The 14,228-nt window shown below is 48.4% G+C and overlaps 1 protein-coding gene across 1 annotated transcript; it reads right to left on the reverse strand.

The window, feature by feature from the left end:
• Positions 1-12,130: 12,130 nt before the first annotated feature.
• Positions 12,131-14,013, reverse strand: LOC123112133 (vacuolar-processing enzyme). The gene is made up of 3 exons (XM_044533058.1): positions 13,740-14,013; positions 13,314-13,638; positions 12,131-13,227 (listed from the first exon to the last, which is right to left on the reverse strand). The coding sequence occupies exons 1-3, from the start codon at positions 13,905-13,907 to the stop codon at positions 12,299-12,301; spliced, it is 1,422 nt and encodes a 473-aa protein (XP_044388993.1). The 5' UTR covers positions 13,908-14,013; the 3' UTR covers positions 12,131-12,298.
• Positions 14,014-14,228: the final 215 nt, after the last annotated feature.

Below are 14,228 nucleotides of genomic sequence, written 5' to 3' on the forward strand. Positions count from 1 at the left end.
CCGAACCTTAAGTGTGTAGACCCTACGGGTTCGGGAGACATGCAGACATGATCGAGATGCCTCTCCGGTCAATAACCAATAGCGGGATCTGGATACCCATTTTGGATCCCACATGCTCCTCGATGATCTCATCGGATGAACCATGATGTCGAGGACTCAAGCAATCCCGTATACAATTCCCTTTGTCAATCGGTACGTTACATGCCCGAGATTCGATCATCGGTATCCCAATACCTCGTTTAATCTCGTTACTGACAAGTCACTTTACTCATACCGTAATGCATGATCCCGTGACCAGACACTTGGTCACATTGAGCTCATTATGATGATGCATTACCGAGTGGGCCCAGAGATACCTCTCCGTCATACGGAGTGACAAATCCCAGTCTCGATTCGTGCCAACCCAACAGACACTTTCGAAGATAGCCGTAGTGCACCTTTATAGTCACCCAGTTACGTTGTGACGTTTGGCACACCCAAAGCACTCCTACGGTATCCAGGAGTTGCACAATCTCATGGCTAAGGAAATGATACTTGACATTTGGAAAAGCTCTAGCTAAACGAACTACACGATCTTTGAGCTATGCTTAGGATTGGGTCTTGTCCATCACATCATTCTCCTAATGATGTGATCCCATTATCAATGACATCCAATGTCCATAATCAGGAAACCATGACTATCTGTCGATCAACAAGCTAGTCAACTAGAGGCTCACTAGGGACATGTTGTGGTCTATGTATTCACACGTGTATTACGATTTCCGGATAACACAATTATAGCATGAATAACAGACAATTATCATGAACAAAGAAATATAATAATAACCATTTTATTATTGCCTCTAGGGCATATCTCCAATAGTCTCCCACTTGCACTAGAGTCAATCATCTAGTTACATTGTGATGAATCAAACACCCATGGAATTCTGGTGTTGATCATGTTTTGCCCTAGGGAGAGGTTTAGTCAACGGATCTACTACATTCAGGTCCGTATGTACTTTACAAATATCTATGTCTCCATCTTGAACATTTTCACGAATGGAGTTGAAGCGACGCTTGATGTGCCTGGTCTTCTTGTGAAACCTGGGCTCCTTGGCAAGTGCAATAGCTCCAGTGTTGTCATAGAAGAGTTTGATCGGCCCCGATGCATTGGGTATGACTCCTAAGTCGGTGATGAACTCCTTCACCCCAGATTGCTTCATGCACTGCCTCCGAGGCTGCGATGTACTCTGCTTCACATGTAGATCCCGCCACGACGCTTTGCTTGCAACTGCACCAGCTTACTGCCCCACCATTCAAAATATATACATATCCGGTTTGTGACTTAGAGTCATCCAGATCGTGTCGAAGCTAGCGTCGACGTAACCCTTTACGACGAGCTCTTCGTCACCTCCATACACGAGAAACATGTCCTTAGTCCTTTTCAGGTACTTCAGGATATTCTTGACAGCTGTCCAGTGTTCCTTGCCGGGATTACTTTGGTACCTTCCTACCAAACTTATGGTAAGGTTTACATCAGGTCTGGTACACAACATGGCATACATAATAGACCCTATGGCTGAGGCATAGGGGATGACACTCATCTCTTCTATATCTTCTGCCGTGGTCGGACATTGAGCCGAGCTCAATTTCACACCTTGTAACACAGGGAAGAACCCCTTCTTAGACTGATCCATATTGAACTTCTTCAATATCTTATCAAGGTATGTGCTTTGTGAAAGACCTATGAGGCGTCTCGATCTATCTCTATAGATCTTGATGCCTAATATATAAGCAGCTTCTCCAAGGTCCTTCATTGAAAAACACTTATTCGAGTAGGCCTTAATGATGTCCAAGAGTTCTATATCATTTCCCATCAAAAGTATGTCATCTACATATAATATGAGAAATGCTACAGTGCTACCACTCACTTTCTTGTAAATGCAGGCTTCTCCACAAGTCTGCATAAACCCAAACGCTTTGATCATCTCATCAAAGCGAATGTTCCAACTCCGAGATGCTTGCACCAGCCCATAAATGGATCGCTGGAGCTTGCATACCTTGTTAGCATTCTCAGGGTCGACAAAACCTTCCGTCTGCATCATATACAGTTCTTCCTTAAGATGACCATTAAGGAATGCCGTTTTGACGTCTATTTGCCATATCTCATAATCATAGTATGCGGCAATTGCTAACATGATTCAGATGGACTTTAGCTTCGCTACGGGAGAGAATGTCTCATCGTAGTCAACCCCTTGAACTTGCCGATAACCCTTAGCGACAAGTCGAGCTTTATAGATGGTAAATTATCATCTGCGTCCGTCTTCTTCTTAAAGATCCATTTGTTTTCTATCGCTTGCCGATCATCGGGCAAGTCTGTCAAAGTCCATACTTCGTTTTCATACATGGATCCTATCTCGGATTGCATGGCTTCAAGCCATTTGTTGGAATCTGGGCCCGCCATTGCTTCTTCATAGTTTGAAGGTTCACCGTTGTCTAACAACATGATTTTCAGGACAGGGTTGCCATACCACTCTGGTGTGGAACGTGTCCTTGTGGACCTACAAAGTTCAGTAGTAACTTCATCCGAAGTACCTTGATCATCATCATTAACTTCCTCTTCAGTTGGTGCTGGCACCATAGGAACATCTTCCTGAGCTGCGCTAATCACCGGTTCAAGAGGTAGTACTTCATCAAGTTCCACTTTCCTCCCACTTACTTCTCTCGAGAGAAACTCTTTCTCCAGAAAGGACCCGTTCTTGGCAACAAAGATCTTGCCTTTAGATCTAAGGTAGAAGGTATACCCAATGGTTTCCTTAGGGTATCCTATGAAGACGCATTTTTCCGACTTGGGTTCGAGCTTTTCAGGTTGAAGTTTCTTGACATAAGCATCGCATCCCCAAACTTTTAGAAACGACAGCTTAGGTTTCTTCCCAAACCATAATTCATACGGTGTCGTCTCAACGGATTTAGACGGTGCCCTATTTAAAGTGAATGTAGCTGTCTCTAGAGCGTATCCCCAAAAAGATAGCGGTAAATCGGTAAGAGACATCATAGATCGCACCATATCCAATAAAGTGCGATTAGGACGTTCAGACACACCGTTACGCTGAGGTGTTCCAGGCGGCGTGAGTTGTGAAACGATTCCACATTTCCTTAAGTGCGTACCAAATTCGTGACTTAAATATTCTCCTCCACGATCTGATCGTAGGAACTTTATCTTTCGGTCACGTTGATTCTCTACCTCATTCTGAAATTCCTTGAACTTTTCAAAGGTCTCAGACTTGTGTTTCATCAAGTAGACATACCATATCTACTCAAGTCGTCAGTGAGAGTGAGAACATAACGATATCCTCCGCGAGCCTCAACGCTCATTGGACCGCACACATCAGTATGTATGATTTCCAATAAGTTGGTTGCTCGCTCCATTGTTCCGGAGAACGGAGTCTTGGTCATTTTGCCCATGAGGCATGGTTCGCATGTGTCAAATGATTCATAATCGAGAGACTCTAAAAGTCCATCAGCATGGAGCTTCTTCATGCGCTTGACACCAATGTGACCAAGGCGGCAGTGCCACAAGTATGTGGGACTATCGTTATCAACTTTACATCTTTTGGTATTCACACTATGAATATGTGTAACATCACGTTTGAGATTCATTAAGAATAAACCATTGACCATCGGGGCATGACCATAAAACATATCTCTCATATAAATAGAACAACCATTATTCTCGGATTTAAATGAGTAGCCATCTCGTATTAAACGAGATCCAGATACAATGTTCATGCTCAAACTTGGCACTAAATAACAATTATTGAGGTTTAAAACTAATCACATAGGTAAATGTAGAGGCAGCATGCCGACGGCGATCACATCGACCTTGGAACCATTCCCGACGCGCATCGTCACCTCGTCCTTCGCCAGTCTCCGTTTATTCTGCAGTTCCTGCTTTGAGTTACAAATATGAGCAACCGCACCGGTATCAAATACCCAGGAGCTACTACGAGTACTGGTAAGGTACACATCAATTACATGTATATCACATATACCTTTAGTGTTGCCGGCCTTCTTGTCCGCTAAGTACTTGGGGCAGTTCCGCTTCCAGTGACCACTTCCCTTGCAATAAAAGCACTCAGTCTCAGGCTTGGGTCCATTCTTTGACTTCTTCCCGGCAACTGGCTTACCGGGCGCGGAAACTCCCTTGCCGTCCTTCTTGAAGTTCTTCTTACCCTTGCCTTTCTTGAACTTAGTGGTTTTATTCACCATCAACACTTGATGTTCTTTCTTGATCTCTACCTCTGCTGATTTCAGCATTGAATATACCTCAGGAATGGTCTTTTCCATCCCCTACATATTGAAGTTCATCACAAAGCTCTTGTAGCTCGGTGGAAGCGACTGGAGGATTCTGTCAATAACCGCGTCATCCGGGAGATTAACTCCCAGCTGAGTCAAGCGGTTGTGCAACCCAGACATCTTGAGTATGTGCTCACTGACAGAACTATTTTCCTCCATCTTACAACTAAAGAACTTGTCGGAGACTTCATATCTCTCGACCCGGGCATGAGCTTGGAAAACCATTTTCAGCTCTTCGAACATCTCATATGCTCCGTGTTGCTCAAAACGCTTTTGGAGCCCCGGTTCTAAGCTGTAAAGCATGCCACACTGAACGAGGGAGTAATCATCAGCACAAGACTGCCAAGCGTTCATAACATCTTCGTTCTCAGGGATGGGTGCTTCACCTAGCAGTGCTTCTAGGACATAATCTTTCTTGGCAGCTATGAGGATGATCCTCAGGTTCCGGACCCAGTCCGTATAGTTGCTGCCATCATCTTTCAGCTTGCTTTTCTCTAGGAACACGTTGAAGTTGAGGGTAACGTGGGCCATTTGATCTACAAGACATATTGTAAAGATTTTAGACTAAGTTCATGATAATTAAGTTCATCTAATCAAATTATTTAATGAACTCCCACTCAGATTAGACATCCCTCTAGTCATCTAAGTGATACATGATCTGAGTCGACTAGGCCGTGTCCGATCATCACGTGAGACGGACTAGTCATCATCGGTGAACATCTCCATGTTGATCGTATCTTCCATATGACTCATGTTCGACCTTTCGGTCTCTTGTGTTCCGAGGCCATGTCTGTACATGCTAGGCTCGTCAAGTTAACCTAAGTGTTTATGCATGTGTAAATCTGTCTTACAGCCGTTGTATGTGAACGTTAGAATCTATCACACCCGATCATCACGTGGTGCTTCGAAACAACGAACTTTCGCAACGGCGCACAGTTAGGGGGAACACTCTCTTGAAATTATTATGAGGGATCATCTTATTTACTACCGTCGTTCTAAGTAAACAAGATGCAAAAACATGATAAACATCACATGCAATCAAATAGTGACATGATATGGCCAATATCATATTGCTCCTTTCATCTCCATCTTCGGGGCTCCATGATCATCTTCGTCACCGGGAAGACACCATGATCTCCATCATCGTTTCTCCATGAAGTTGCTCACAAACTATTACTTCTACTACTATGGCTAACGGTTTAGCAATAAAGTAAAGTAATTACATGGCGTTAAATCATTGACACGCATGTCATACAAAAATTAAGACAACTTCTATGGCTCCCGCCGGTTGTCATACTCATCGACATGCAAGTCGTGATTCCTATTACAAGAACATGATCTCATACATCACATATATATCATTCATCATTCATCACAACCTTTTTGGCCATATCACATCACAAATCATATGCTGCAAAAACAAGTTAGACGTCCTCTAATTGTTGTTGCATGTTTTACGTGGCTGCAATAGGGTTCTATCAAGAACGTTTTCTTACCTACGTTAAAGCCACAATGTGATTTGCCAACTTCTATTTACCCTTCATAAGGACCCTTTTCATCGAATCCGCTCCAACTAAAGTGGGAGAGACAGACACCCGCTAGCCACCTTATGCAACTAGTGCATGTCAGTCGGTGGAACCTGTCTCACGTAAGCGTACGTGTAAGGTCGGTCCGGGCCGCTTCATCCCACAATACCGCTGAAGCAAAATAAGACTATTAGTGGCAAGAAAGTTGACAACATCTACGCCCACAACAAATTTGTGTTCTACTCGTGCAAAGAGAACTACGCATAGACCTAGCTCATGATGCCACTGTTGGGGAACGTTGTAGAAAATAAAAAATTTCCTATGTTTCATCAAGAGCAATCTATGAGTTCATCTAGCAACGAGAGAGAGGAGTTCATCTACATACCCTTGTAGATCGCGAGCGGAAGCGTTCAAGAGAACGGGGTTGAGGGAGTCGTACTCGTTGTGATCCAAATCACCGGAGATCCTAGAGCCGAACGGACGGCACCTCCGCGTTCAACACACGTACGGTTGAGGAAGACGTCTCCTCCTTCTTGATCCATCAAGGGGGAAGGAGAGGTTGATGAAGATCCAGCAGCACGACGGCGTGGTGGTGGATGCAACAGTGTTCTCGGCAGGGCTTCGCCAAGCTTCTGCGAGAGGGAGAGGTGTAGCAAGGGGAGAGGGAGGTGCCAAAAGCATGGGTGCGGCTGCCCTCCCTCCCCCTCTTTATATAGGCCCCCTAGGGGGGCGCCGGCCCTAGGAGATGGGATCTCCCAGGGGGGCGGCGGCCAGGGGGGTGGCTTGCCCCCCAAGGCAAGTGGAGGCGCCCCCCACCCCTAGGGTTTCCAACCCTAGGCGCAGGGGGGCCCAAGAGGGGGCGCACCAGCCCACCAGGGGCTGGTTCCCCTCCCACTTCAGCCCATGGGGCCCTCCAGGATAGGTGGCCCCACCCGGTGGACCCCCGGGACCCTTCCGGTGGTCCCGGTACAATACCGGTAACCCCCGAAACTTTACCGATGGCCGAAACTTCACTTCCTATATATAATTATTTACCTCCGGACCATTCCGGAACTCCTCGTGACGTCCCGGATCTCATCCGGGACTCCGAACAACTTTCGGTTTACTGCATACTCATATCTCTACAACCCTAGCGTCACCGAACCTTAAGTGTGTAGACCCTACGGGTTCGGGAGACATGCAGACATGACCGAGACGCCTCTCCGGTCAATAACCAACAGCGGGATCTGGATACCCATGTTGGCTCCCACATGATCCTCGATGATCTCATCGGATGAACCACGATGTCGAGGACTCAAGCAATCCCGTATACAATTCCCTTTGTCAATCGGTACGTTACATGCCCGAGATTCGATCGTCGGTATCCCAATACCTCGTTCAACCTCGTTACCGGCAAGTCACTTTACTCGTACCGTAATGCATGATCCCGTGACCAGACACTTGGTCACATTGAGCTCATTATGATGATGCATTACCGAGTGGGCCCAGAGATACCTCTCCGTCATACGGAGTGACAAATCCCAGTCTCGATTCGTGCCAACCCAACAGACACTTTCGGAGATACCCGTAGTGCACCTTTATAGTCACCCAATTACGTTGTGACGTTTGGCACACCCAAAGCACTCTACAGTATCCGGGAGTTGCACAATCTCATGGTCTAAGGAAATGATGTTGGGGAACGTAGTAATTTCAAAATTTTCCTACGCACACACAAGATCATGGTGATGATATAGCAACGAGGGGAGAGTGTTGTCTACGTACCCTCGTAGACCGAAGCGGAAGCGTTGACGCAACGTAGAGGAAGTAGTCGTACGTCCTCCGGTTCAACCGATCCAAGTACCGTTACTCCGGCACCTCCGAGTTCTTGACACGCGTACAGCTCGATGACGCACCCTCGATCTCCGATCCAGCAGAGGCGCCGAGGGGGAGTTCCGTCAGCACGACAGCGTGGTGACGATCTTGATGTTCTCCTGTTGCAGGGCTTCGCCTAAGCACCGCTACAATATGACCGAGGTGTAATATCGTGGAGGGGGGCACCGCACACGGCTAAGGAACGATCAATGATCAACTTGTGTGTCCTAGGGTGCCCCCCTACCCCCGTATATAAAGGAGGGAGGGAGGAGGTGGCCGGCCCTAGGGGGGGCGCGCCATGAGGAGGGGGAAACCTACTCCAAGTAGGTTTCCCTCTCTTTTCCTTATCTTATTTGGAGGGGGAAGGAAAGAGTACTAGTATTAGGAAGTAGTACTAGTAGTAGTAATAGGAAGAGGGGGAAGGAGAAAGGAAAGGGGGGGCCGGCCCCCCTCCCCAATTCGGATTGGGCTTGGGGGGGCGCGCCCCCCTCCCTTGCTCCTTCTCTCTTCCTCCTACATGGGCCCAATAAGGCCCATATACCTCCCGGGGGGTTCCGGTAACCTCCCGGGGCTCCAAACTTCTCCGGAACCTTTCCGGTGTCCAAATATATCCGTCCAATATATCAATCTTTATGTCTCGACCATTTCGAGACTCCTCGTCATGTCTGTAATCATATCCGGGACTCCGAACAACCTTCGGTATATCAAAATACATAAACTCATAATATAACTGTCATCGAAACCTTAAGCGTGCGGACCCTACGGTTCGAGAACGATGTAGACATGACTGAGACACATCTCTGGTCAATAACCAATAGCGGGACCTGGATGCCCATATTGGTTCCTACATATTCTACGAAGATCTTTATCGGTCAAACCACATAACAACATACGTTGTTCCCTTTGTCATCGGTATGTTACTTGTCCGAGATTCGATCGTCGGTATCCAATACCTAGTTCAATCTCGTTATCGACAAGTCTCTTTACTCGTTCTGTAATACTTCATCTTATAACTAACTCATTAGTTACATGCTTGCAAGGCTTAGGTGATGAGCATTGCCGAGAGGGCCCAGAGATACCTCTCCAACAATCGGAGTGACAAAACCTAATCTCGAATTATGCTAACTCAACATGTACCTTCGGAGACACCTGTAGTACTCCTTTATAATCACCCAGTTACGTTGTGACGTTTGGTAGTACCCAAAGTGTTCCTCCGGTAAACGGGAGTTACACAATTCTCATAGTTACAGGAACATGTATAAGTCATGAAGGAAGCAATAGCAGAATACTAAACGATCAAGTGCTAAGCTAACGGGATGGGTCATGTCAATCACCTCATTCTCCTAATGATGTGATCCCATTAATCAAATGACAACACATGTCAATGGTTAGGAAACATAACCATCTTTGATTAATGAGCTAGTCAAGTAGAGGCATACTAGTGACTATATGTTTGTCTATGTATTCACACATGTATCATGTTTCCGGTTAATACAATTCTAGCATGAATAATAAACATTTATCATGATATGAGGAAATAAATAATAACTTTATTATTGCCTCTAGGGCATATTTCCTTCAAATGATACTTGACATTTGGAAAAGCTCTAGCTAAACGAACTACATGATCTTTGAGCTATGCTTAGGATTGGGTCTTGTCCATCACATCATTCTCCTAATGATGTGATCCCGCTATCAATGACATCCAATGTCCATAGTCAGGAAACCATGACTATCTGTCGATCAACGAGCTAGTCAACTAGAGGCTCACTAGGGACATGTTGTGGTCTATGTATTCACACGTGTATTACGATTTCCGGATAACACAATTATAGCATGAATAACAGACAATTATCATGAACAAAGAAATATAATAATAACCATTTTATTATTGCCTCTAGGGCATATTTCCAACAGCAGGATGATGTGAGAGTGGTCTAGCCACCCTAGCTCAGCGACTCCATCATAAGTCATTGAAGAGACATTGAATGTCATCGGCAACGATAGACCAAGCCACTTGTAGAAGCTGGGCTCGAGCTTGTATGTCTGGGTACTGGTCCGGTCCAACCATCAAATGCGGCCCTTGATCTCGGTTGTGGAGAATGGGGCCATGAGATTGAGCCCATACACCTGAGGCTCTCCATGGTAGAGGGTCGAGAGGAAGAAGGTCCAGCTCGTGGGGCACTCCTCGCCCAATAGTTGGTTGCAAAAAGCATGCAAGGTTGCGGCTTTCGCATCATGCGGTACGGCAACCTCTGCCCCCAAGTTAAGCTCCTGGATATGGTTCTTTCGATGGGGATTTTCCCCTCTGTTTCTAAAAAGCCACCTACCTTTTGATCGACAGAGAGAGCTCGGTTCTGGCATAGATGCAGAGGCAATTTTCTGCAATAATTAGTGCCCTGGATTATTCAAACACATGAAGTAAATCAATGATAAACATGCAATCATTATCATGATAGGGTAAACCGGTGAGCATGTTTCAAACCTTTGCAATAAACGTGAAGGATTTCTTCCCTGCGATGACAGTGGAAGCATCATTCCGATGAGGTATAGGAAAATCCTAGGAAGGAGAGGTGTTGGGGAGGAAAAGAGGGTCCGGAAGTCAAGCATTCTTGAACAGGAAGTGTGAGGAGCAGAGTATGGAGTTCGATGCAGAAACTATGAGAGGGGTGTGATCGGAGGTCGGTGAGGAAGTGATCTGAGAGCAGAGTTTGGGAGAGCAGTGCCCCACTATTGTTGAGAAAAGCAAGAGCTACGGTTGGGGGTCACACCGATTGGTGCACGTGAAACATCAATCTGAGAGAGGTAGCTCGATGAGAGCTAAATTAAAGATAGGGGCATTGAAATCCGCAGTGAGCCGCGAGTCAAACTGCTCATTGTTTTCCCCTCGAGGGTATTGGATGAGGTTAAAATCCCCAAGCACCATCCATGGGCCTTGGATCGAAAGGATAATGCCATTCATCTCGGCAAGTAATTTGACAATGAGAGTGTGGTGGGTCGGCATATAAACGTAGAAGGAGATACCAAAGGTGGTTTAGGAGAACTGGGTGGTGAGGGTGAAGGCCCGGCATGGAAATGCATGAGGGAGAGGGTGTGTTGGTCCCAAGCGGTGATGATGCCGCCACGGGAGCTACCAGTGTCACGAGTGTAGTAAGTGGGGAGGCGATAAGGGGCGGAAAGTGCGATATTTGAAAGAGTCAAGGGAAACAAGTTTGCTTTCCTGAATGCAAACAATATCTGGGCGAGCTTTAAAGATAGTGTCACGAACAATAACATGTTTATTGTCGTCTCTGAGACCTTGCATGTTCCAAGAGATAACAAAGATACATTTGGTGGTTGTTCTATCCATCCCTAGAGCTGCCACCGGCAGATGGAAACACATATGAAGAACACCCAGACACGGGGTGCAACACGCAGGCCACAAAACACGACACACAGGAACACCGAACACTACAAGGAGTAAGCAAGCAGGGAACACCGGGAGGCAGAGTGCCAACACATGGGGCCCATGCAAGGGCGTCTGAACATGAGCACCGTCGGGCACGCGGAGGATGGGATCATGGCGGCGGCTCATAGCCCGACACTGGCTTCATTCCGAGCGACGAGGAGGAAGCCAAAAGGATGTTGTCCTTTGGTCATTTGGATGAACTCTTTCGGCTCTTTCCTAGCAAGGCAAACAGTGCAGCGTTGGATGACAGTGCCGTGGATGGCCGTCGCCCCCTTCTGGATCCAAACGAGGCGTCGAACCGTTGCCTCAGTGGATGAGGTGGTGTCCTTCCCATCAATCATTTATATGACACCTAAGGCGCGGCCTCATGCATGGCAATGGGTGCAAGGCAACCACAGTATTATGGTAACTAACACAACGGCAACGAGAGGCGGCGGCGGCGCACCATCGTTCGGGTGGATGAAGACGGCCGAACTGCAGAGAGCTCTGTATAGTTTCTTTATTTTTCAAGGTGTTCGTACCTCTATAATGCTGATATGACCGTGAATCTATTGGCTCTTTTGGAAATAAAAGTGCTTAGTAAAAATGAAATGAAAAAGCAACAAAACACCATATCTCTATTTTCTTAAGCAGAGACAAAATATTTGTCTCATCAGGTAATTAAGCAGAAGAGAGTTGTCCAGCTAATCAACGAAAAATAGGACCAAAACCGTCACAAACCATCGAGCGACACACACATGATATCTCACACATGCCTCAACAAAGAGGGTCTCGTTAAGATACACTCTTACATCATCGTCATCACTTCTCCCCAGCAGACATCAACGCTCTCCCTAAACTCTGAGAAAACGACACCGACTTCACGGGAGACGGACATCAAACCAACCCTCACCGTAGAGGCTGTGCGAAAACACAAGAAGACCCATGTGAGCCATCCACACCGGGAGCAGCGCACCTCCGAGGCTCCGACTCTGAGAGAGCTATTTTCTTTGTATAGCAAATAATAGCACATAGTATTTACAGCAATCACGTACTTGCTGTGCAGCATGTATTAGTATTTACAGCAATCACGACCGTATAGATCGATCGCACCATATTTTGGGTGACTGATGCGACATGGATGGATCAAACAGTTTGCTCAGAACAAGGAGGAAGGATTAGCAGCGCACGCCTGAGACGCAGCCTTGTCCATGGCCTCCTCACGGACGCCGGCGTTGCAGAGGTTGGCGAGCGAGCGCATGTGCTTCATCCCGTACTGCGTCAGCGGCCCGCACCGCTGCTGGAACGTCCACACCACAGACTTGAGGCAGTCCCAGTCATCCACCACAGGCTGCCCCGCCGGCCGCACGGCGCCGAGGACCTTGGCACCTTCCTCTGAGCCGAAGAGGAGGCCGCCGATGAGCTCCACGCTGCTGTCCACGCGAGACCGCCGCGCCATCGTCTCCACCAGCCGCCTCCGCGCCTCGCCTTTCTCGGCCGACCCCTCCGCCGACCTCCGGTACTTGTGCCAGAAGTGGACGAGGTCGGCGTCCCGCTGGTTCACCCTGCCGCCCGGCAGCTGCCTGGAGGTCGAGGAGGAGCCCTGGAGGAAGGAGGCGTTGTCGTTGGCAGGATTGGTGCCGATGAAGAGGAAGAGGCTCTGGTCGTTGAGGCCCAGGTCGCCGTACTGCATGACGTGGGAGCCGAGGCTGTACGTGCCGTTGGCCGACGTCCGGTCCCTGACCCGCTCGTACTGCTGCTTGAGGGACTCGGCGTTGAGGTTGTGCGCGTCGCTGTCCTCCATCCAGGCGACGCTGTAGAGGTCGCCGAGGCAGGTGTCGTACTCGGGCGGCGGGGCGCCCTCGTCGTCGCCGGGGCAGTAGGTGCCCCAGCTGCTCTCCTCCGCGTTGGCCGCCGTGGTCGCGTACACGCTGATGTTGCCCGGGAGGAGGCCCTCGAAGATGCTCCCGGACTCGCAGGCCTCCAGGTAGAAGACCAGGCTCTTATACCCGGCCCCGCCGGCGTGCTTCTTCTCCAGCGTCCGCACCAGGTCGTTCGCGTACAGGTACTCCTCGTCGCCCGGCATCCCTGGTCGATCCACCCGCGTCACGCCATGTCACGACCCACGATGCAAGAAAAGAATATACGAGTAAAGAGATGGAATGATATTTTACCAAGGATCCCTGGGCCACCGTGATCGGCGTAATAGACGAAGATGTGGTCGTCCGGGCCGCTGCTGACGACCTTGCCGCTGCCGCTGCCGGTGAGCTTGGACTTGTCGCCGAGCAGCGCGGCGAGGAAGTTGTTGGCGTTGACGTCTGCCCCCGTGTAGTCCTTGGGGACTCCGGCGTAGACGTCGCCGCCTTTGGGGTGGTTGATGATGACCCCAGGCCTGGGGTTGTCGCGGTTGCCGGCGATGTCGTCGTACATGAAGACGATGATGTTCTCGTCCTTCAGCCCGCCCTTCTTCATGATCTGGTACGCGTGGCATACGTCCGCCTGCACTTACGCGAATTCGTTGATTAATTAAGCAATATGACCGGAACATTCTCCATGAGAATAATTAAGGAGGAGTATTTAATAGGGGACTTGTTGCCTGCCTGGTGGCGGTAGTTGTAGTAGCCGTTGGAGCCGGCGATGAGGACGGCCCATCTCGTCCCGACGACGTCCTTCTCGGACGGCAGGCGGAGGAACTCGCCGGCGACGAGCAGGGCGAGCTGCGACGACAAGAAGAGGAGGAGGAGGGATGAGCAGGGAAGGCGAGCCATGGTGAGCTGCTGCTCTCTGCTTCAATCAGCTCGCTCTGCGCGCCAAAAGTCAGGCCGGGTCGAGATGCAGAAGACGATCCTTCCCGTCTCGCTTTATATGATACGACGATGTTAACTCGCTTACATTAAGTAATTGATTATTATTATCATATCACTAATGTTTCCGGCCGGCTTGTGTTGGGTGGAGATCGATTCGATTGGATGCACAGCGGCAGTAGAAGAGGAATCTGCTCCATCGGCGATGTGATGGACGTGCCAGCGACCATGTGCATCGTTTTGTTTGTTTTTGTTTTACGTGGCGTACCTGCGTACGTACAGACA

This window comes from Triticum aestivum, chromosome 5B (genome assembly GCF_018294505.1).
Source record: "Triticum aestivum cultivar Chinese Spring chromosome 5B, IWGSC CS RefSeq v2.1, whole genome shotgun sequence".
Classification (NCBI taxonomy): domain Eukaryota; kingdom Viridiplantae; phylum Streptophyta; class Magnoliopsida; order Poales; family Poaceae; genus Triticum; species Triticum aestivum.